Genomic DNA, 25,125 nt, shown 5'->3' on the forward strand with positions numbered 1-25,125 from the left:
AGTAGGACACTTCAGAAGGGACTGGTTATGGGACACAGACAATGGAGAAGGGAAATGAAAGCTTTTCACAAATATATATGTGTGTGTATATATATATATATTTAGATGCACAGTAAACAGGGGACTGGGAATTTAGATAGGGGATGGCAAGACAAAATCCCTCCCTTTGCATGAAAATGTGACCATCATATTGGTTGTAATCAGAGCCCAGAAACATTTGCCTGAAATGGAGTTTGACTGGGAATTACAGTACCAGTGACAATTTGGCTTCTTATAAACTTTGCCATGTGTCTATAGTTTGGCGTGAATGAGTCCTGCCCTCCGTAAAAGGGACAGACACCAGTTAAAAGTTTTCTTTACAAAACAAAATGAAAGAACTGAAGAAACCCCAATGTTTTCTCAGAACACTGCAAAGGATCACTGATTGGAAAAAATGTTTCTCTTCAGGTATATTCAGGCGAAGAAAGCATTCAGCTTTTTTAAACTGTTATATAAAATTGGTACTAGTTTTTTTAAATACTATTATAATTAAAAAAACTAACTGATTCCTCAAATTAAAAAAAATCATAATCATAATTAAAAAATATTTACCCCATGCTGATCTTCTCTTCAGAATAGGTCAGCATGGGAGTTTTGCACCCTAGACAGTTACAGTATTTCTGGAATAAAAAATTACAATTACACACAGAAAATACTACAGCATTCACTTAAAAATACCTCATTTTGTTGTTGTTGTTTTTCCCCTCCCAAGTAGAGGGACGGTGGGATTGAAAAGATGCCCTGAAACGGGAATATTCCTTTAAAGGAGCAATACTCTCAAAATGGAAAAGGGTGTTGGATAGACGCAAACCCGTGATTTAACTCGAAACAAGAGATTCCAGCACAGAAATAGAATTCGAGAGATGTGAATGTTCAGACACCGAGCGGGTTATTTGGAAATGTCAAGACAACCACGCAACCCTCGGCAGGTGACCGTCTAGGCTTTGCCATCATCGGAGGTGGCAGCATCTCCTTGCGGTGAGAAGGCTAAGCTAAACCACGATGCTCTCGCTACGCTCTTGAATTTCCTCTGGTGTTGTTTCTCGCCATGTACTTACAGTAGAGGGTGACACGAGACAGTTTTTATCAGCAGTTCCCCACATGTACCGAGTTGAAGAATTCTCAGCTAAATCACAACAACAACATCAACGAAAATACAAAGCACCAAATCATCTCGAGACGTGAGTCAGTTTACAGGTTATTACCGTTTGAAGAAGTTTGTTGGTTGTTTTGTTGTTGTTTGTTTGTTTGTTTGTTTTTATCCCGATTTTTCATGTTTTGTTTTCCTTAAAAACAAAACAAAACAAAAATCAAAACCCAAAAACCCCGAAATGGAACGAAGGATGCTTTACAATCACTTTAAGGCTCGCACTGAATGAGACATGACAGGTCTTACACGAGATTACAAATAATACATGTATGCCTTTCACAGCCTTAAAATGATACAGTAGGTCAAATTATTTTGCCAGTCACTGATCAAGTATTGTGCCTTTAAATTGACTCGCTTTTTGCTACTATGCTGAGTTTTATTATTACTGAAATAGTTATTAGATATGTGTAAATGTACTTTAGTATAATGTTTTTGGTATATAATTTCAATGTTTGCAGATTCCTTATTTTCCAGAAATCAAGGTGGCAGGCCTTATTCTGGGCTCAGACGGTTGTTATTTACTCCACTGAAGACAGTGGTGCTTTAGCGTGTGCAATTGTTTGAAACAAGATCAGATACTGTATTACCATATTAATCTGGTGCAAACCGACCATTACGCATGGCCCATTTACACGAGGAAAACGGTTACATGGTGGGATGGCGTTTATAACATGACTCGGTCAAGGCTCGCAGGCTTGGCCAAATGGTGTTATAAATGCGTTGCCAAATTGAGTTACAGACCTGATTTTGTCTTTCAGCTGTTGGAAAAAATCAAACTCCATTGGGGGTGTCTTGGCTTTGCTTTCTTATCTTTAGACATTTGTCGTTTTTTTCTGCTAAATCCAATAAGAGCAACAAGATTATTTTTTGTATACATTTCTCTCTTTTTGATGTTGTTGTTCTTTTTTTTCTTTTTTTTTTTTAATTTTAAGGTTTGTATTTCAGTTGGTTGTTTTTATCCTGGCATATAATCATCAAAGAGTTTTGCATGAGAAAGGTGACAGTACTTAATGAAACTCAGCACCTAAGGGCATAAGGCAGTTGTAGGTTTGTTTGTTTGTTTTTTTATTTTTCAATCAGCACCAATCCCATAAATAATGTTCTACACTTGGTGTACGGTATAAAACTGATGTGGAGATGCCTCCTTCTCCACCTGTGAATCCTAGGTGTGGAAGTTGAAATACTGTTTCTTGTGTGTAAAAAACAAAAGAAAAGTTTTTCTTTTTGTTTTTACTTACAAAACATAGAGAATATCTTTTTTTTTTTTATACATACAGCAACCAGAAAGAAAGCTTATTTGAAGGTTTGTGTTTGTTTCATGATCTGTGTTTACCGTAAACAAAAATAAGGTCCCCTCTTTTACTTTTGCTTTAAGGAGCTTTAAAGTGAAGATTCATATTGTAGCAACTCATATAAGAGAGGTCCATCTCTATACCTAATACCTACAGCTGTGGGGGTGACATACTGGAGGATGTTGATAGTTCTTCTTAACCTCCTGTCTACAAAATGAGCATCCCATGCAGGATATCTTTTTCTTGGGATGTCAATCTTAATGAGAGGCCCCTCGGGGGGGTAGGGTCGCCCAGATGGAGTAGATGGTACCATTGCTCTCACCTGGAAAACGGGCAAGCAAGTGTCAGCTGTGAGTTCCTCCTGTTGCTCCGTGACCGCTCTGGTGGGCGTAGCCTGGGCCCCCCGGTACCCAGGGGTTTGGGGTGCCATGGGCTCAACATCGGGGGGCAAAGGAATGCCCCAGAGCAGCTCGGCGCAACAGGAGCTGGCAAAGATCTTAGCTCTTGGCCCCATGGGATGCAGCACACCATAATATAACAGCATCAAAGCTATCCCAGCAGCAAAGCTAAGAAAGACACAACACAGTGCTGGCACGGCATATGAGTCAGTAGTGTCAGGATCTCTGTAAAAATACCAAAGGAGCGTCAAGGCAGCGTTCTCCGTCAGGACTACCGTGTAATACGCAAACATTCTGTATCGAGTCCGCCCTTCCTTGACATTAAACCAGCAGAAAATGTACACAATCCCTACCACCATGTTGAAGAGGATCTCCTCCCACTTAGACATGCAGAAATCTGTCCCACCATGGATGATCCAGAAAGCCATGGCACACCAATGGACCACTACAAAGATCCCAAAGTAGAGCTGGAAGATGGAAGCAAAGAGAGCAAAAGAAATAACTCGGGATGAGATGGTGAAGAAGCGCCAGAAGACATGGATGAGGGCCCCTCTGTAGCTCATACTCTTCTTGTCGTCCCTAGAGTCCCGAAGAAGCTTGTGATAGGAGGCTAGCACCCAAGCCAGGGACATCAGGGAGGCCACAGAGGACACACCTGCCGGAAGACACACAGATCCACTGAGTTAGACAGGAGGTTTTGTTGAAAACATCATCTGCTCACTAAATTATTGCATCTGGGGCAGGCTCAGTAGCCCAAAGGTTCAACTCACGTCAAGTTGTCCTTACAGTCTAGAGGAGAGAAATACAGAAATGTCAGCGGGGGAATTGGAAATGATGCCATATTCAGGAGTTCTCTGTCACAGCACATTATGCTTATATTCCTGAGCTGTTGGCTCTGCCACCCCACCCCAGCTCTTCTCTTCTTACAGGGAACAGCCTCTGTCCTCATCCTGATTAGATCCACATTTGAGAATTTGAAATCCAGATCCCATCTAAACACTGCAGCCCAAGAATGAAGGTTACTTTCTGTAGCAAGGGGTCCATCTTGCAGTGCACCATTGCAAGAGCAGGACGTCTATATTCCTTGTAACTGCATGGATCTTTTTTATTCTAAGGTACTTTCATACAAGGAACATTGACATTGACTTGTACTCGATTCTGCCCTAATCAGGAATCCCTGTTTGCATTCACCTTTGGGATAAATAGGCAGTTGGTCATTTTTTTTGTCACCTTGTGGTCCCATGGAGATGAATAAATAAATACAGGGAATATCAAGACTCAGTAATTCCCTCCAAATGGTCCCAAAACAAAAAAAATCTGATCACTCCAGCAACTCCCCTGCCCTGTTTCCAGGGTGGACTGAAGACCTATATTGGAGGTAGCTTATCTCCAACCTTGTCTCCTGGAGGGACCACAGATCCAAGTCACAGTTGTGTCTCCAGCCCTGTCTCATTCTGCTCCTGGTGGGACCCTCTGGAGGGATCTCGGATCTGATCCATCCCCTTGCCTTGTCTGGGACTGCGGAGGGAGGCGCTACCAGCACACAGCTCTGCTCACTGCACTCAGACCCTGTGGTGCTGCTCCCATCAGTGGGGGCATTGCCCGCCCTGGGGTCACCCTTGTTTTCTAGCTCATCCCCCTGTGCCCTGGCATGGGGCAGGCACCCCATGATATTCCAAAGGGGCTTGATTTTATTCCTTATTACAACCAACACTTAAACTGTTTGCTCCAATGGATAAAATAGTGGCCCATCACGCTTCAGGAACTTTTTAAAATACCATGCGATTGATTATCTCAAGGGTAAATTAAACAACTCATTGAGCAAAGCATCATAATAAAAATTAATTGACAGATTCCTGGGAAAATAAAAGGCCACTGGCATCTCTTTCCTTTGCTCCCACTGCTGCTCAGTGGACAACTGCTCTGCAGGTAAGGGAACAGATGATGGAGTAAGATCCATGACGGGAAGCTAAATAATTTGGTAGCTAGACTGTGATTGGGCCTTTGCCAAAGACTTCTCTGGGAGCATCACCTATAAAATCTAAACGAAAAATGCTAATGATTTCAAGCAAAACAAACAGTAACAAACGCCTCTCCATCTCCGATGTGTAACGTACTGGAAAATAGGTCCAGCTCCTGATTGCTTTTACTACTCTAAGAAAACCCAAGCAGAAGCTTGCTGCAGCTGCTCAGGGTTAAAAAGCCTGAAAACCCTAAATTTCTTCTTCTCCTGTTTTTTTCTCACTTTTCCCTCTGCCCACAAGGACCTGGCTCCCACAGGAACAGGAGAAAGATTCACTGGCTCTTCAGACCTCATTCTAGAGACTTTATCTGCTCTTTGAGGAGCCTACCCCACAGTGTGGTGGGGTTAGATTTGCCCCCTTCCAGCCTAGCCTGTGGTGTCTGGTGGAGAGGTGATGGAGAAAGTGTCCAGGAAGGATGGCACACCTCCATCTCTGCCCCTCACTGAAATTCTATCAGCCTGTAGGTCCACCAAAACTATACCAGCTCTCAAGTGTCCCACCAGCTCTCAAGTGTCTCTCTGAATACCTTGGCTTTGGGTTCACATATGCATTAGCATTTCAGACTGAATTTAAAAAAAAACCCACCAAACAACAAACAAACCACAAACCAGTATGATCAGTGGCCTTATCAGAGCTTTAGGCCACCGTCTTTAAGAAAACCACAATTTTACCCAAATTCTTAGTCCTCAATAGTTGATAAGAAACACTTGCATATAAGACTTGGGGACTCTAATGGATGGAAATTTCTGAAAGTGAACAGCCTCAGCCCCAAACAGATGTAGATTAGATTTATTTTTAACCTACTAGATGTGTTACACTTTTGGTAGACATAATTAACAGTTTTGGAAGGCTGAGCAATGCCTTCCAAAGGTAAGTGCTGCTGTGTATAAGCACGGCTTGTTGCAGTATCTTCTAGCTATTTGGTTTAAAAACTTTCCATGATTAGCAGAAAAAAAAAAAAAAAAAAAGTAATGTATTGTATTATTTTAGTGCTGCTATACTAGAAACTTGTACAGCATTAGATGTACCTGTATACTGAAACTCAAGCAGCGCCAACCCACAAGAGACAGATGTGTCACACTGGCTTAAAAATGTTTCTGTTGGCTTCATTTATTCTAGAATAGAGAGAGGAATAAAATACACCAGAAACAAAACCCCAGTATATATACATAAAGGCTTTTCCCACTGTAACGTTTTCAGTGGAGAAACCTACACTAATCACAATCTTTGCTGTAAATTGCACAGAGCTGGCTGAGAGCGTGTGTGTTGAGTCACTCGTATTGCACGGTACCATGCCTGCTGATAGTCATCTGAACGTCTCCTCGAGTCAACAGAGAGAGGCAGACACCCCCAGAAAGTGATTCACCCTGTCCTAAGATCCATGTGTGGGACAAGGGGGGTTGACTCATGCTCCCAAAGTGTCTGTCTCCATCCCTTGACAGGGGAGTGCGGGGACTTGCAAACACCAGCAGTCAGGCGGGATGAGTCCTACCCTTACCAAACTGTTCATTGCCTCATCCTCTGCACCGAGATCTGAGGGGGGGGAATGAAGTATCTCTAGACACTTTGACATATTCCTGCTGTTGTTTAAAAATTCATGACCCTGTGCCGAATGCAAATTTTGGCATCCTAGTGATGAGCAGGATCTGGACCTGGGTGTAAGGGGGGTGCGATCAGCAGGTGGATGTCAACAGGAACCATGGAGCGATACAAAGACTTCTCCAGTACTTCTTGCTCTGTTGCCACAGAAATTATTGCCTGGCTATTTCATATAGACCTAAATTACAAAGCTCATCTTGGCTTTTGTCATCTTGAGCATGAGTTTCTCATTCCCATCTTTCCTTGTTACTTCTAGCCTGTGACATCATACATTGTACATTTCTCAGACTGTGGGATAAAGTGTTCCTTTCTTTTCCACTTCTCCAGGCCTTATTTCTAAGCAACTAGAGAGATCTCTCCTATTACAATTAGAACAAAAAGTCCTGGCAAGTTGGATCACATGGGAAATATGTTTTTATTTTGATTTTGACTTTTGCACATGGTGACTGACGCACCTTCTTCTACCATGAGTGGGTTTCAACTCCCTTCCAGGGTTTGTTTATCAAAGGGTTGGGGTTGGTTTAAAACTGAAGTCATTTCAAAAAACCCACTCCCACTCCTCCCACTCTATGCTTAGTGTTGGGAGTGGAAAATACTCACCATGCACTGCCACATCTCTGTGGGCATTCTCAAGCCAGGAGGACATCAGCCACCATGGGGCTGGAAGCCCTGTGGCTGCATCTGTAGGATCTGTAGGATCCCACCTGCCCATAACAAGTCAGACTGGCATAGACTGGGGTTATCTTCAAACTCTCTGCACTGGTCTGTCTCTGCAACAGTCCTTGAACTCCTCCTATCACTTGCTAGAAGCAATGAGTGACTCACAGGCCATAGTCAGCACCATTGAGGAGTCAAGCTCATGTGTCTTGAATGACACATCACAAGAATTAGTCCCCCAGATCCCTTTAGTAAAGTGCCCTGAAGTCCTTACGGTGAGATACCTCCTAACTTACATTCAGTAGAGTGAGGTAGAGCTTTATAGTTTCACAGAAGAAGCACTAAGATTTGAAGGATTTATCCAAGGTTTCATGTAAAATCCATGCTAAAGAGACTCACCTCAGGGTGTCGATGGGTGACCAATGTCTTTTACTTAGTGGATAATTAAGGCTTAGTGCAACCATCACAGATGTGAATCCAGCAACCTTTGAGATGCTCTAAGATATTCCAGACCTCCATGTGGAGCTGGCAGATGTGACAAACTTGTATACAGAAGACAAGAACATTTTTGAGCTGGGAGCTGAAGTGAGACAGGGTACTCAGGACATCTCAGATGACACTAGGCAAAAGTCAACCAAATCGTTTCCTGAGTCATTACAGCTAGCGGAGCCCTAATTCTGCCTTTCTCAGATGACCAGTCCTCAGTAGTAAACACACGTGGCACGGAGACTAAGCAACAGTAAATGGTGACGAGAAATGAGAAAGCAATGGGAAATAAGGCATCTATATAAAAGGCTAAACTTTCTGAGAAGAGTGTTGGACCAAGGAATAGAGTCTCTGAGAAGGTGCAACAAGAGCCATTGCTTGGCTCATGAAAACACGAGTGGACTAGAGTATAACGAAGGTAGCAATCTGATACCAGAGGAGAGGAGCATGAACTACTCGGAGTTCAAGGGAAAGTCCTGGAGCCTTGCTGAAGCTCGCAGGGGCAGGCTGAATTTTAGCCTGTGTTGTTTTTCATCCTCTAGTTTTTACTGATGGGCCAGAAAAAGAAAAGGCCTGCTCAGAAATATAATGAGGGTCTTTGAAAAAATCCACATCCACAAGACAGACTCACACCAATGACTCCCCTTAAATTGCCACTGCTGTTTTTAAAGCCCATATACGTGCAGGAATAAAAACAGCACATGGAGAACCACTCCAGTCTATCTGACCTATTCATGCTGTGCAGTTACACATGATTTTACAACTAGTCTAATAAAAGCTGTAGACAAATCAGACACACACACACACAAAAAGAATATTTAAAATGAACAATATATCCATTTTTCCCTTACTCACAGTGTTGTTCAGCTGAGGAGGGAGGTTCTTCACTAGGGGTGTGTACACTTTTCATCACAAATCCAGCTGCAGGTCATTGGCTGTAAGTACTTTGAATGCACTCACTGTAGCATATTCCCTAAGTATTTACTGTGGTGCCTGTCCCTTTAAACCTGAAAATGATGCCTAAATGGTGCTCTATTTCTTTTTTTATATTAATTCTCCTGAAAACTCTACTAAAACAAAATGGGAAGATACCAACATTTCTCCGGGGTGAGCTGGACAGCAAATATTTATTCAGGGCGACATGAAACCTCCCATCAACCCCTATGCGAAGGCAGCGCTTGCTTAATGCCAAGTGCCGTATCTCGGTTCCTCCCCATCACTCGCTGGCTGCTCAGGCCTCTGCACTGTGAACCCTTTTATTGTGTTTTTCCCTTCGGGTGGCATGTTCCTCCCTGAATCTCAGTATGAATCTAGGAACAGGCTTTCGTTTTGATGCACTCAGAGTGAAAATGCATTTATATACAAAAGAAATCGAGCGAGATTCTGGTTTTGTAACAGCATTGCCTGAAAGAGGCTCCCCCTTACTTTTTAATCTGTTTTTATTTATTTGCATCAGAGTAAAAGGGATCAGAATCAGACCCCAGGTCTGATTTCATGTGTTCCTCCTGGAGTTTGATGCTTGATCTTCCTTTTTTCTTTCCTTTCAGAGATGGGAATGACTTGTCTTCTTTCCTTCATTCTCCCTCTTTGTTTTTCACTTTGAACATGGAAAAATATGGATCATTACCAGTATATAAATAACACAGGGCTGCACAGACTGTTTTGACCTTCATTTTTCTCATAGGACTTCAGGACGATTCCTTAACCACTTTCTCCAGTGTGCCACCCGCCCACTATGGCAGATGAGCACTATTCCACCTTTGGTGAACATCATTTGTAAGTCTGACCCAGGAATTGCCTGCTCACATCTGTGTGACACCTCTTTACGCTACTCAGAGCTGCAGTGACCAGCGATGAAAAAACAGAGATGTGTCTCAAACATTGGGTTTTCTACTGGTTACACCAGTGTCCTGTCCTTCGCTGTTTTTTCATGCAAAATGTTTTGGTTTTGTTGGTCAAAGGATGAGTTTCAAATCCTCATCATCTGCTCCCTTGCTAGGGAGCTCTTCTGAGATCTTCCTCTAAGGAGCATCACAGCCCCATTCTCCCCAAGATCTGACTCCCACAGGACACAGACTCACCAGTCCATAAGAAATAGAAAACTGCTGGTGAGGAAAGGTAGGTAACTCAGTTCAGGAACCAATCTCCAAGTAAGCCTGGGGAACAAGAAGAGGATCTTCTACCACTGAGTCCCACTGGGCCTTGCTTGCTTTGAGTTTCTATACTGGACAGTCCATCTTCAAATTAGCACAAGGGGGTCTCTTCCACATTAGCCCAGAGGCACATCCACGTTCACAAACCTTTTGTTGTCAGATTGTGAAAGTCCATAGCAAAGCAACTTCCAAACAGCTTGCTCACATGGAGAGTTGCCCTCCCACCCCTTGACAGTTAAAGGCTGGCTCATGTCCTGAAATGTGAATGCTTCCTAGAACCTTTTCTTTTTGCTCAATTAAGATGTCCTCACTGACCCCAGAAACGTTGGATCTCTTTTTAGTTCCCCTCTAGCCTTCGCCTCAGTGCTGCCTTGAGGAACTGAGGTCCACAGGTTCACTACGGATTGTGTTTCAAAAGGACTTGCTTGTCTCCCTTTTCATCCTGATGCCTTTCAGTTCTCTAGAATGCCCCTTTTTCTCTGCTGCTAGAAGAGGTGACCGGCCACATTCATCTGATCTGTGCTCTCATTATCTCGGCTGATTCTGTCATGTCTCCTCCTATTCATCTCCTCTGTGAACTCAGGAGCTGCCAAACTGGCTCAGGCCCTGGGGCCATCCAGTCTTGTATCTTCTCCCGGACACAAGCCAGCGACTGATCCTTCTGCAGGAGGCACAAGCACCCTAGGCCAAGCAGAAATGGGATAATCTGCCCTCTGTTTTGGATTGTCCTTGAATACCCTCAGCGAAGTGTCAAATCTCCTGTTGAAAATGTTGGCTATTACCCACCACATAAGGATTGGCAAAGCTTCCCCCTGTTTTAAAATGCTCTTCCTTGCATCATGTGCCTAAGTATTTATCCCACCCAAGGACAGCTGTCTGAGACATTGGATGAGTTACCCTCTGGAGATGCCTCTCTGTGTCTCCATTGACTCTACCTGTGATTTGGATGATCAAACTGAAATGACCAAACAAGAAGTGGGTAAGATGAAAAGCACCCTAGATAGCAATGGTTTGGCATCAACCAAATCCCCACAAGAGCTCAGAGAAGAGCCCTGAGTCCCAGCAAGGTGAGGAGAGCAGAAAGGAGGCTTGGGGAAACCTGTCCTGGCTCCAAGATGAGCAGAATAGCTAGCATTGGCTTGTGCAGAGCTGAAGTTGACAGACCCAATATAACGTGGGCAAATTCAAGTGACACAACACAATGATTTTATACCACTGAAGGCCAAGCAGGCAAAACAACCCCCAGCACCCTCCTGACGAGAGAAGGATGCCGTGATCAGTCAGAGAACATATTCAAGTTGTATTCCCTGAACAGCCAGACAGAATTATCACCACCCTCAATAAAGTGGTAGCAGAAAGACAATGTCCCATATGTACACAGTCCTCATAGGCACGGAAGTCCACTATTTGTTTTCCAGAATAGCCTTGTCCCTTTCCTAGGATTCTGACCACAGGTATCTCAGTTTTTACCTATTTATGTAGGCAAAAAAGCTGCTGACATCCACTCCACACCTGAAACATTTCTGGCAGCACTTAGCTGAAGCTGAAATCTCAGTCCTTACATATGCACAGATCTTCAAACAAGCCTCTCCTCACCTAACTGGGATCTTTGATCTTGCACAGTGGCTTGCCACCAGATAATGGCTCATAAAAAAACAGCAGAGAGGAGAAGGGCACATGGGAACCCAGACCTTGAGAGAGCCTGGGTCACTGTGGTGACATCTAAACTAGCAAATGAGAAACAGAGCCAGGACTATTCCTTGACCCTTAGCCCAGCTGGCTTAGTCTGCCATGTCTACACTATTAAACTCTCTCACACTCCAAAAATGAGTAGTTGTATCCAATCTGCCTTTTGGGAATCGTCCTTAGCCTATGTGAAGTCATTTTCCCGTGCCTGGGAAAGCTTTGGGAAAGGGCTAGATGGCCAAAACTGTACCATGTTAACAGAACCACATGAGTGCCAGTGACTGGGGTCCAACACTGTTTGCATTACACATATAGACATAATCCATGCACAGTCCTCTGCCTATCACAAACATGGGCATATAATCCCCTTCATTGCTTTAAAAATAATGTGGAAGACCTGTGGTTCAGCTCCTGGAGATGGAGGTTCTGATATTATCAGATTTTTCCAGGCTGGACTTTTTGGCAGAGTAAAAACCCCGGTGGCTGCTGTGTCCAGACAGCTCTTGGGGGCCCAGGTATGGCAGCTAGAGCTAAGGTGCAATACAGACATGCAGACAGCTTTATGCCAGCAAAATGTTATTTTGGCAGTATAGGTTAACCCTTCTAGAATCTGGTCTCAGCTATGCTCTCAAAGCTATGTCTGAGGAAAATGCCAGCATGACTGTTGCTATAACTAGATGGGCAAACCCTGCCTTATGGAGAAAAGCCCTCTTCTGAAGGTCCAACCATCTCCCAGAGCCTCTGATGGGAGTCTAATGGTGGAGTTAGATGAAACTAACTTCAAAAATCACACTTTTCAGGGGGAGCAATGTATCACAGGAGTCTAAGACCACTCAGGAATCTGAAGTGAGTTTGGTGAATAGTTTCAGTCCTAAAGAAGCTGGAGGCAGTCATGGAGTAGAGGAGAGAGGGGGCACACAACAAGGATAATCTTTCCTTTGGAATCCCTTTTGATGTGACATTATTAGGAGATTATTTATGATGTGTAGCTATTTATTTTGAAATCACTCCTCCATTTTGAAACTTCCCCTAAATGTTAAGAAAATATAAAGAAAATAATTCACTGTCCCCCTCTGACCAAAAGCAAACAGTTCTACTTCAGTGGATGCTATTTTTGGGGTGTTAATATAGAAAAGTTCTTTTCATTGTAATTTTTGGCCAGTTAACCAGAAATCTCATTAATTGTACTGATGGTGGTTTTGATGTTGATGTGGGCCTACATTTGATGGTGTTTCCAACAGAACAGCTGCTGTTATTACTTAAATTGGGGTTTGCATAGCCTGGCAACCCACACCCCCTGCAGTGAGGACTCAGGCTAACTTACACAAGTGCCAATATCTCTCCAGGATCTTCCCACCATGCCCCGGGGCATCCTTCCCCAGTGCATCCTCCAAAGAGTGTGAGCAGGGCTGCATCGAGGTTCATAGAGACGCTCAGCACCAACAATTATGCGCATCTCTGTCTTCTAATGCCGCACGGACAGGAATGAGAGATGGTCTGATCTGAGCCTGGTCTAAATTTATCCAGGTACCAATCACCTGGGCTAATTCTGCAGTGGAAATGTGCTGGGAGAGCAGCAGCCAGGATTTCCTGGGCGCAGTTTAGGTTGTTTGGAAATAGAGCATGAGAACTCTTATATGTGTCTATTTTTGTCAAAGGCTCTATGAATTGCCACCCTATTCAGAGCGAGATACCCTCTGCACAGTCATCACTGTGATTATAAAGACTTTAGTTAAATTCCTGATAATCTGAATGCCTTTAACCGCCGTCTCAGAATCGCACGGAAAAAAACCCCCACCTGAACCCCCAAAAGTGAACAGCCACAGACAACAGGATTTGAAGCTCCTTGACAGACACCAAGAGATTTCAATTGAAACGCTCCATCAGGATGTCCTGACAACATCTCCAGCAAGGACAGGATTTAAATCTATGTATGCAGAGCAAAATCCCTCTTTGCAGGCAATGTTACAGGGCAGTAGAGTCTATCACAGAAACGTGGTTCAACCTGAAGGGAACATGACCAGCAAAGAAGCATACAAGTCATTTCTATAGACTTCCATTGCTTTTTCTTGGTGTACCTTCTGGTTCCTCTTGTGCTCACTTGCTTCTGACCTCAGTTCAGAACTCAGAGTAGCCTGAGCAAAGCCTTGTACATACATGGCCATCAGCATGGCCCAGAGGCATCCCAAATCTTACCGGGCACCTGAGATGATAGAAAAAAAGTCAACCTAAGCTACCTTTATAATTAATATGGAGAGCTAAGCACCACCATTAGCATGGATCTCTAGAGACTAAAGACACCCAAGTATGACTGTGCTGCTCTTTTAGCCTCTTGGTTAGATGTGCAGTGTTGTGTGGTTGTAGATTGCTGATATCTAGGATTTTTTCCCCTCTGCTATTTAAAATAGACTTTCCCAGAGCAACAGGAGAGAAAAAACCCGAACATGTGATTAGCTGGGAAAAATAAGGTGGCAAAATCTAACAAAATCCAAGATGAGTTACTCTTGGAGGAAAAATCATATTTCACATTCAACAGCTGGTTCTTTGTGAAAGACACTTTAGACACAACTTTTAGCGGCCAATTCTTTGCTCAGGTTCTTCAGGATATTGAATATCTTCACAGACTCCATCAGAGTTGCTCCCAATTTACACTCTGCAAAGATCAAAACGAACCTCCTATATTGAGATTTTTCAGACCTAGTGATGAGTTGAACTCTACTGCTAGGAACCTTTAGAAGAGAAACACACCTTATAATACTACTCGAATGAACTGAAATGGGGAAAAAACTTGCTCAGGAAAACAACACATGGCTTGATTTAGAATAAAATCTTTCCTCACCCATTTTTATGTTCTGAACAGGAATAGTTGGAATGAAACATCACGACTCCACAAACACATACAATATACTTGCATTTTAACACCTTACGTTTGATATTTGTTACAGCATCTTTATCCTGGCATTCTTTTTTAAATTCAGATTAGAACCGCAGCCACCGAGAAGAATTTCAATCTGCCTAGCACAAGTTGAAAGGATGTTGTAATCTTGCAGGTGGGACTAAAATACTCTGAAAAATAGGGGAGCACATCAGCACTGGAAAGGAAAGCCCTAGGAGTTCTGCTGTCCGCTTCTGAACATAACCATGAGAATTTCTTTTCCCTAGCACAGGTCTAGGGCAGCTTTTGAACCTGGGAACCTGTGCCTAGAGATCATTAACTAAGCAAAGCCTTATTCTGTTGAATGCTATATCCATGTCATTATTCTGTCTCAGCCTCCAAAACAGGGTGGCCCAATCCAGACTGCTTGTTAGGAATTGTCCTTGGCCCATGCTAACACCTGAGCCAAGCTTGGCAATTGTTTGGGTTGGTGCTAGCTGCTGTGGGCTAAAAATGTGCCAAGGACTGTGATGATAACTGAACCACGTGGATGACTGAGATCTGGTGGCTGTGCTCATGTTCTGATGTGTTTCCGTTTATTAGCATAGATGAAACCCAACAGACTCGTCACCAGACTGAGGAAGCAACATCTTCTGCCAGGACTTAGTGAAGGAACTTCCTGCTATAAATACAGCTCCCACAGCCAGTTCCTTGGAGATGAGGCAACATCAAGGCAATGTTTCAAACAGTCTGTGACAGTACCAAACATGGATCCCACAAACCACCTCTGGTTAATAGTTTGGCCTGGACACAGAAAGTTCACAGGCCATTAGAGAAATAACTTCATCCCAGTTCTGGAAATGCTTTCGACTGGATGGGGAAGAGGAAGGGAACACAACTTGGTTCACACTCACTGGCCAATGTAAGAGGTCTTCATTCAGTGTGTTTAGAGGAGATGTATCAGCAGTGCACACTTTGCTAACCTTATGGTTTGTAAATCTTTGTTATTGTGTAGGGGGCCATTGGTGGAATTGTCTTGAAATAATTGTAGGTGAGGGGGACTGGTCTCCTGAAAAGAAGGAGCATCTCAACACTTCTGGAGGGTACACAGGGCTGGCATCATTCGAGTGAGTCTGGCAGAGCATTTCTTTGAAGGGGAGTGACAAAGTGACAAAAATGGATGTGGTGCAGCTGGTGCTGTCTTGCAGTGGGGTAGCTGAAGGCACCAGGGACACTGATTTCCAAGGATAACAGCAGGAACTTGTTTCTTCCTCTGCTTCCCATGCTTTGTACGCTCTGCAAAGGTCTAAGTGATGTGTAGCAGGCCAGAACTCAATGACATGCCAGCATCCATCCATTAAGTCGTGCTCATGTTGGCTTGTCTCTCCTGGGTCTTTTTGCCTTCTTAGAAGTCCATATGTGTACAAGATGGGGTTGAGACTGCCTCTTCAACAGATTAATGAACATCACCTTCCCCAAGGACAGGCTGAGATCAAACCGTGTATCCGTTCCCCTACTGCAAACGTCTGTTTGCATCTTAGGGTATATCAGATATGGGCTCCTGTGATAGGGAAACGGCCATGCCTGGTGGATGTCCCTCGTCAGTGATCGGCCGTGTGAAGACGTGAATGTACTGAGGGCACTGAGAGCATGAGGTTGGTCAAATACCACTTAGGACAAAAGTCATTTCAGGAGTTTTCTACTGACTCAGTAAATCTGCTGCACTCCCAGACTCAGGACTGTCACCCCAAGCTAATCATATAAAACAATTGGTAGTTTCTGAAACAACAAAGCTCTTCCCTTCATTACTCAGTGATTTTGAGCCACTTGCATCAACTTGAACTGCTCCATCTACGTTGGAGTGGAAACACAGAGAAGGCCCTGCCCAGCACCTGCCCTGTATCTTCCCCAGGTTTTTTGCACAGTGGCTATGTGCTCTCTGTTTATCCAGAGTTGGTATGCTCTCCCGGATGCTTGAAGTGAACCCCAGAGTTGCACACTAGAGCAACCTAAAACCAAAAAGAGTTGAATTTCCATGCATTTCACCAGCCAATTACACAGCAGTGTGCAGCCACCTTTTTCTATGCTCTCATCACGAATCTGCCATGAGAGGTATGTCTCCAAGAAAGTCTGCAGCATAAAATAACTTGAAAAAGCCTCAATTTCCTGCCTGGAATCTGTTTGGAATGAACTTGCTCCCCAGGAGCCTGCAGCATAGAAATCCTTCCCAAGACCTTAGGCTACTCAAACCTTTCCGTGCCTCAGTTTCCCAGCTGGCCCGCAGCTCCTGGGAACAGCATGGGCTAATGCTTGTGTAGTGCTCTGATGATGTAACCCCCTCCCAATGATTACCACAGTCTTACAAAGCCTAAAATTGGCAGCACTGGCTAGCTGCCAGTGCTGTCCCGTGAATGGTGACTCATCTTTATTGGCTGTGGCGTGTCATATGCGTGATGGTGGCACGTGGTACGGAACAGAAGGTTTTTTTATCAGCACTCCAAAATAACAGACCGAGAGCTATGGCAAAGTGGTGGACGGAGAAGCTGCAGGTGGGGACGGGCTAAGGGATGACATCTCTCTTTGGGCTTGCTCCAAAACCCATTGGGAAAAAAAAAAAAAAAGAAAAAAAAAAAAAAAAAAGCTGTCACTGGCTTCAAATGCTCCTGGACCCAGTCCTTCCCTGCTGTGCTGGGACAATACGGCTGATGGTAGGGCAAGCTTTCCCCATGCCGCTCACTGCCAGCGTGCCTGGGGCTTGGCCTGCTCTCAGCATGCCAGAGCAAGACGTCCTCAGTGCCCACTGCCAACTGTGGAGATGGCTTTTTGATGCTGCTGGGAATTGGCCCGGGACCAGCGATTCATTTCAAGCAGGGCACCAAATTGCTATCTGTCATCCGGCTTTGGTGAGAAGGAGGGGACGGCAGGAACAGAGCCATATGCCCCAGTCTGGCAAAGCACTTGAGTCATATGAGTGGCTTCCCAGGGGAGCTGCTTATGCATTTGGAGCTATCTGGGCATGTTATGAGGTTCCTCCTTGGTCTGCTGATGAACATTTAAAGGGAAACTGTGGTTGAATCAGGACAAACTTTCAATGCAGATTACCCCGCTTCCTCCCTGCCAAGCCCTTTCAGCAAGCACACAACTGGTGGAGTCCTTTTCCTTTGCCCACATGGCAATGAGCAACCGCTTTTCTGCTCATGCCTGTTCTGTCACAGGGAAGCAGGGCTGGGTGATGGATGTCTCCCATTTCTTTTATTCCCCAAGGACCGGCATGAGACAGAAGGAGAAAGAACACACCTTCAACTCCATGGGCAAAGTTTTAGGGTCTTTTTTCCTTATGATCTGATGACAACCCAAGTTAAAGCCCAGTGTGTGACTCTGGTAGACCTTACCCCCTCCCCATCTCCTCTTGCTGATGACTCCATGGGGAGACGACTTTTTTAGGCATACGTCGCAGTTATCTTGCTGAATCTCAGGAAATATACACTGGTCAGAAAAGAGAAGAAGATTTCTGCTTCTGGAGGAAAAGGACTTGGCTTGGGTCTGCCTCAATGCCTCACAGAGTCTGTAGATGACATGTCAGTCTCTTTTGTACTGAGCCCTGTGGAATCTGATGCCAGTGTAGAAAGGGTGAACCATGACTTATTTATAATGGGTAACTCTGGTTATGAGACTCTGCACAAACAGGGACATTTTTGTGGAGTGAAGTCACAGAGATTTGAATTTTGGGTTCTAGATTCATGTTTGAGCACTGTTGGAATGTTTATTTAGGTACACCCAAATGGAAAATCACTTTTGGAAAACAGGCAGCAAGACCACCCATCAAGCACTTTCCCCTCCTCATACTTTTCCACCCAGCATGGCATGTCCCATCCATGGTCCTCTGTGGCTGCATCTCTACCAAGAACCAAGTACTTGCAAGGATTGTTCTCCAGCCCTGTAGCCAGCAGGCCTCATCCACACCCCATCTCTTGCCATCCAAAGGTGGCCATGTCCAGCTGCCTGCTGGCAATGGTCCCGGGTGTGTGCTCACTCCCAAGCAGTCCTTGGGGATTGTTTGGCTCAGAGTTAGTTGGTCCAAGCCAAAACCACATCAGGCCCATGCTAACAGGGCAACAGTGGTGATGATGGATGTCCATTGCTGGTGCCACTTCTGCTGGGCTCTCCAATGGATGTACCTGCTTGGCCCAGGCCAGCACGAAGGATCTTGCAGTAACTTCCAGTGCTCCTTCAAGGTTAGCAGTGCTACTTGTAGGGTGAGATTTCAAATCTAATGAGTCTTTTCTCCAATTTCAGTGGAGCCATGGGAGTTTTAGTCTCTTCAGTTACATTCAGGCCACTGTTGATCACATTTGAAAATCACACTGTTGAGCAACTAAAGGCTGAAGGCTCCCTTTCTAACTTGGTTGCCCCAGCTAAGAAGGTTACTTTGATCTTTGAGGCCTGAGTGGGAAGGGCACTGAGTAAGAAGTAATCCATCCATTTACTGTCCTTTAGATATGGCCTTGGTTTTAGATCTCAAACTATTCTTCAACTCATGGTATCTTGGGTTAGTGCCTACCCTATGAATACATCTAAGAGGACTTTTCAGACAGCATGTAGTTCTCAGAGTATCCATTATTCACAGCATATTTTTGGTTAACTATCAACCTGTCATCAGGGGAAAATTAACTGAAAAAATTATCTCCACATTAGACTTAACTCATTATCACCCACACAAGAAACCTCTCACTCAGGTGCAGGAGTGTTTAGCTTGAGGTTGGCTCATCCTGAACCCACTCAGCTCAATAGGGAATGCCTTCTCTGGGCAGTGAGGACAATGGCTAACCCACCCCTGTTGCTCCTCCTCCAATAGCCTACAAAGACCAGTTAAGTTTTCTAAACTAAGGAACAGGGAACAGCATTTTAAGAGCGCCCCTGCAAAAAAGGACAAGCCCTGATCATAAATGGTACCAGACATGGTACAGAAAGAGTAAGGACATGATAAAATGGGACTTTGCTTTGGGAGGGACAAGCAGATTTGGCTACGTAATTTGCAAATGCCACCAGGATAACTCTGCAGACAACACATCTGTAGCTGGGATGTCTAAAATCCTTTTTAGTGCCTAACTTGTATCACTCTGTTTAAAAGAGCAACCTCCCAGAAAAATTGAAGCTAATGTTGCTTTTCTTAAATATATGAGCAGCTTCGGACTAGTTATTATGGGCTGCAGGGAATGTAGACACTTTGCAAAATCACAGAGATTTCAACAGGACTTTGCATAATGAAGGCTTACACTGCAAATCTCTTTCAGTTCAACAGCAGGGTTATAGAGGAGATCGGCACAGCATTGGTGGATAGACAGCCCTTTTTGGGGGGAATCCCTGCGCTGAATACTGCAGGCTCGCAAGGCAAATTCCCAGCAAAAGCATTGCGTAAAGCACTCATGAGATGAGTGGAAGGTTGTTAGAGGTTTGGCTAAATGTCATTAAGTCTTAAAATAGCCATATGACAAAATTAAGTAAAAGGAAACCTGTTTAAGAGGAGATTTATACTGAAAAACTGGAATCCCTCTCACCTCCAACTGCCTAGAAGTTGGGTGTCTCCTTTAAGCTGGTTATATATATACTCCTTTCCATTTAGTGCTGAGGAACAGGCACCTCTGAAGGGTGAAGTGGGTTAAGGATGGTTTATTCTGCAAGAAGTGAGGTGGATTATCTGCTAGGAGTGATTATGAAATAAAGATATTGGCTGCTGGGCTTTTGTTGTTGTTGTTAATATTATGTTTCCCCCCACAAATACACCATGTTATTTAAATCAAGGAAGTCCTCCGGCCAGTGCTGTCCAGAAACGTGATGGAGATGGCCACCCTTTCATACCATCCTCTCCAAAATCTCGAGGACGGTTACAGTGACTGAGGGACAAGGCTGTGTCCTCTTCAAAGTCCCATCACTTCCTTTTGCCTAATCTTAAGGGTAGGTCTAAATGCATCACCTAGCTTGAAGAAAGGCGAGCATTTCATCTCACCTCCTTCAACCGCTTTGGACATGGGCTGATCCATCTTTTGGAGGCATCCTTCCTCCCTCACCTTCCATTGACTCTGTTTTGGAGCCAAACAGCTGTGGGTGTAGCAGATGAATCGCTCACAAAGGCCCTGCATACCATCACAAGCTCCTTCCACATGTTCAGGAGCTGATGTTGACCCATTTGTCCCAGCAGCCACAGCACAAAGTACTCCAGCCCAGGCTCTCAGCGTGCACCTTCCAGGTCAGACCTTCTCACCTGATGGCGTACACGGAGTTCTTACCTCTCTTCTCTCTGTGCTATTTTCTGCTCTTCCCGAGTCATCAGGCAACATCAGCTAAGCTGAGATCTGGTCTGCTTTGTGCTACGGATATGATGAAGGAACGAATCCTGACCTTCATAAGACTTCAGGGGTGTTGTCCCACGCTTTGCAGAGGTTGGGACTTGACCTCAAACTCCAGCTCCAGCACTTCTGCTGCCGGAAGATACAGGAGATGCTAACTCTTGGGTGAGCAGAGGCCCGTTAGTGAAACTGGTCTGTTCTTTGAGCACTGAAGGAGCAACAAACACAGGATCCACCCAACCCGTTCAAACATGTACCTCTCAAGGTAAAGTGGTTTTTGCGAGGCATGGTGAGGCTTTTCTTTCTTCCACCCATCCAATAGATATGGAAACCAGGAAATTAAGCGTTATCCTGATTGCATCCCCTTCGACTAGTCCTCACAGTCCTCCCCTACTCACTGCAACCACAATAGGCAAGATCAGCCTTTTCTGTCACCATGTCAACTAAACATCTCTGGAGGAGATGCTCCGGGTACGAGTAAAGACCTCCAGTGTATTCACTCGTCTTACCTCAACAGTTATCTTAACATGGGAACTAGGAGAAAAAAAGCAAAACTTCCTGATAGCCATTCCAGTAACTCCCTTTCTAAAGCTCCTTAAACAGGAGGACACATTAGCTGACCCATTTGCAGAAGACTGGAGCCTGGCTTGGCTTCCTGCACTGGGCTTGGCATTGCAATCTTAAGAGCAGGGAGGACTGGGGCTTGGAGGAGGGATGTATACCATATAAAATAATAAACTGACCTTGTTCTAGCACTGAATGAACACATAAGAGACTGTGTGAACCATATAGAAATAGCTGGAGTCTGGACACATTAGCACGGGCTGTACTTGGGTTTATACGCCCTGCTTTGGGACATTTTGCCAGTGTGCATCCATCAGTGACACAGCTGATACCGTCCCTGTTCAGAGACAGAACTGGCCTCTTCCTGTGACAAGCCACGCTCACATAGACATGATGAGCCAGGAGAGACTTGATTTGATTTTTAAACACACTGCTTTCCTAACAATATCCATCTTCTTTGGTTTCTGCTTGCTTTAAGGGAAATCTTTGATGTTCCCTTTCACAACGGCTCCTCTCAGCATTTAATTTCCTTTTATATAATTAGGTACTGGCCGGGAGGAGGAGGAAGACAGAAGCACCGAACAGGCATGGAGGAGCTCTAGGAAACCTTGCACCTGAGTGAGGAGCGCTGAGCAAGCTCTGCTGCTCGTATCCATCAGCAGTGCCCACCGCTCAGCACGCAGCCCTGAGATGCACGACCGTATCTCTGGCACAGATAGGGAGGGAGGCAGGGAGAGGGTGTACTGGGGACCCTCAGAGCTTGGCTGCTGGAGCGTGGCAGGCAAAGAGCTCTCCAGGGCTCGGGGAGGCAGGTGGGGACGTGCATTGCCTTGGAAGACAGCGCAGCTTGCTCGGTGTGGTGGAGGAACGGAGGAACTGCATAGCTGAAGAAGGGGGGGTTGGAAAATGATGCAGCTTGTTCGGTGGATTAGGCAGCCATGCCTGGAAGTGGCAAACTGAACGAGCAGCAGATTTGAAAGCCTAGAGGGATTATTCAGCCGTGTCGTCTGGCTTCCAGCACAACAGAGGACAGCAAACTTCACCCAGCGCTTTCTGTAGCGAGTCCAACAATCTGCATAACGCCCTGGCAAGCCTCTTAGGTTATGATTTATACTTTTTAGTAGGGTTAATAATGTTGGAAGAAGCAGGAAAAAGGTGCTGGCAAATGTGAGCAGATCTAGGAGGAGTTGTAGAAAGGCATGTTCATCATGTCAGCACTTTGGAGGCCTGGAGAGCTTGTGGTGAGAGATTTCAGAAAAAGACTGCATAAATATGAGAAGGGAGGCAGGCATCTATAAGCAACTGTGATGGACATGCTTAAAGTACGGAGGAAGGGGAGAGCAATCCAACTTACCAGTGCTTTAAATAGTGGTGACTTTGGTTGGTCCAACCAGCAAAATTTAACCCTAAAGAACTGCCCAGTTCCAATCCTAGCTCCAAGAAACATCTCAGGTCTGCCAGAAATGGCATGCCACAAACAGTCTGTCTTGGGAAGCTGAGTGTCATCCCTTGTGTGTGAACTGAGCAGGGGCTGAATAACCCAGCAGCTCATCAGCTGATACCACTGTTGGTCTTTGGAAAGGACAGTTCTCCCTCAAGCTGGTGACCCTTAGGCAGCCAGCATTCCCATGGACATGGGCTGGTAGAGCTGCTCATCCCAGGGCTGGGACAGAGGCATATGCCTCTTGACTGGGGTAAATGCCCCAAGCTCAGGACATCACTGCAGCAAAGGACATCAGAATTGGCAAACTCTTCTCTGTGGTTTCTTCCCAGCCTCTGCTCATCTACCTACCTTTGCAGTGATACCTTCACTACAATATCTCTGTCTCTATACAATCCCCTCCACTGCCTTCCCCCCTCCTCTTTTCTTGGACTTGCTGAGAACCACAGTACCAATGACCAAGCCTTAATTCTTGGCACTCCCCAGAAAAGGTCCTGCAACCTTTATCTATAAAACCAAGCACCTTACACTACACTTCACACCATCAGAGCATTGCACAGGCATTGAAGTGTTTGTCCTTGCAACACAAATTCAAATTTGGCCAGTTTTATCATCCTACTTAAGTAAGGAGGGAAACTGAGGCAGAGAAGGATTGCATTTGCCCAGTGCCAGGTGGCAAACGAATGATGACACTTGCCATAGCAGCAGAGACTGCCAGCCTCCTCCTGATAACACCATCATTTCTTTAGACTGGATTGGATGTGGAAGAGCTGAATCTCATTTTTTGATTGATATTGGGTTTTTTTCTCAGTGGAATGAACAGAAATTTTACTCAGCGAATGCAGCGCGGAGCTGGAATGAGATTTGTCCAAAGTGGCAGCTCCTTACCCGCCGGGTTGCGTAGGACGGACAGTTAGCAAAACATCCATTGGCAGCTGAGCATGGGATCAGAGGGGGGAGGCTGGGAGGATGGGGAGGGAGGGACGAGGGGGCCACTTACATGGTAATGTTTCTGCACGGTTCTTTTGGATCATTATGCAGAGCTGTAGCACCAGTTGAGGGGCGCTCTCGAGGAAAGTTTCCAGGAGGCGCAACATATTTACGTCTGCATATTCATACATCATAGCCCAGTAGAAACGCCGCTGGTGTTCCTTCCGCCTCTGGCTCTGGATCCCCAGGTACATAGTTCGGATATACCTGCAGGAAACAGGAGGAAAAACTGAGCATGAGACTTTGGCATACATCAAAACCCGAGGGGGACAGGGCTGTGGGCCAGCTGTATGGGCAGAGGAAGGTTGTCTGGCTGAAATGGAGAGTCTGGAGTGTCTACACGGCTCTAACATCATCTCTCAATATTTTGTATTGTAGGAGTGGGAAACCTTTCATTTGCACCACCCAGTTGTGAAGCATGGGGGGGTTTGAAATGCTCATGAAACTTTTGTACAAGAAAACAACTCCCTTGCTTTGTTCTCATGAGGAGAAGAGAAGCTACTTGACAAATGCTGGTCGTGACACTTGGCGGTGACTTGACAGATTGTCTAAACCCCTTCAGCACTCGAGTAAGGAGCTTCCCTCACAGACCCCAGAGATTTGACCCCATTTCATCACAGGTGGAGCAATGAAACGCCAGCGTCACCTTCAGCATACGTGTGACCCACAAATGCAAAAGGCCACAGCTTGCCACTGGTCAGCTATTGAGACTTTGGGCAACATTGGACTAGGAGGAGGTGCCTCATGCATGGACAGGTACTGCTCTATCATCTGTTTCCATATCAGTTGTGCAAGGAGATCTGCAAACCTCACCCTGGGCACACAACTTGCCTTCAGGGAACCTTTGGCCAAACTTTGTGAACAGAAGTGTTCCAGTCAGGGTAGCACAAGGTGCCCAGATGTCATGGGACTCATGCCATTTAAGAAAGGAAGCACCTCCTAACAGGGTTCTTTCTAACACTTGCTGATATTAATGATCTAATATTGGGTCTTTTTCCTTCTCATCCTGAGTGGTGGCTGTAACCTTGTGCTCTGAAATTTGGGATGGGAATTGTTCCACCTAACGCTGACCCTAAAGTTGGTCATCTGAACTAGTCAATGGAGAGAAATGTCCCCTCCCGGGACTGTTCATCTGTCCCACCTCGGATGCCAGCATGACAGTGGGATGAAGTGCCTTCTGGAGGCTCTGGGAGGGGCTCACAGCACAAACTGGGGTTTCGCCAAAATGATTAGATCATTCCTTGCCACTTAGGGAGAGATTGCACAGCAAGGAAGACCAGGAGGAAAGGACATAAGCCTTGACAGCCTCTGTATCTCCAAATTACCCCCAGGGACAGGGAGCTGAGAGAGAAGCAGAGGTAGGTCTGCAAGCCCTGCCCTTTCTCAAGCACCTTGTCCTTCCCGTTTGCAGTTCACAAGCACAG

General features: G+C 45.2%; 1 protein-coding gene across 1 annotated transcript in view; it reads right to left on the reverse strand.

Annotated features, from left to right (window-relative positions):
• Positions 1–373: 373 nt before the first annotated feature.
• Positions 374–25,125, reverse strand: part of XKR6 (XK related 6) — a 191,723-nt gene continuing 166,971 nt past the window's right edge. The window contains exons 2-3 of the mRNA XM_075750372.1: positions 23,712–23,908; positions 374–3,534 (exon numbers count right to left, since the gene is read on the reverse strand). Coding sequence (XP_075606487.1) covers positions 2,570–3,534; positions 23,712–23,908 — 1,162 coding nt within the window. The 3' untranslated portion in view covers positions 374–2,569. The remainder of the gene's footprint in view (positions 3,535–23,711; positions 23,909–25,125) is intronic.

The sequence above is a fragment of the Balearica regulorum genome, chromosome 3 (genome assembly GCF_011004875.1).
Source record: "Balearica regulorum gibbericeps isolate bBalReg1 chromosome 3, bBalReg1.pri, whole genome shotgun sequence".
Classification (NCBI taxonomy): Eukaryota; Metazoa; Chordata; class Aves; order Gruiformes; family Gruidae; genus Balearica; species Balearica regulorum.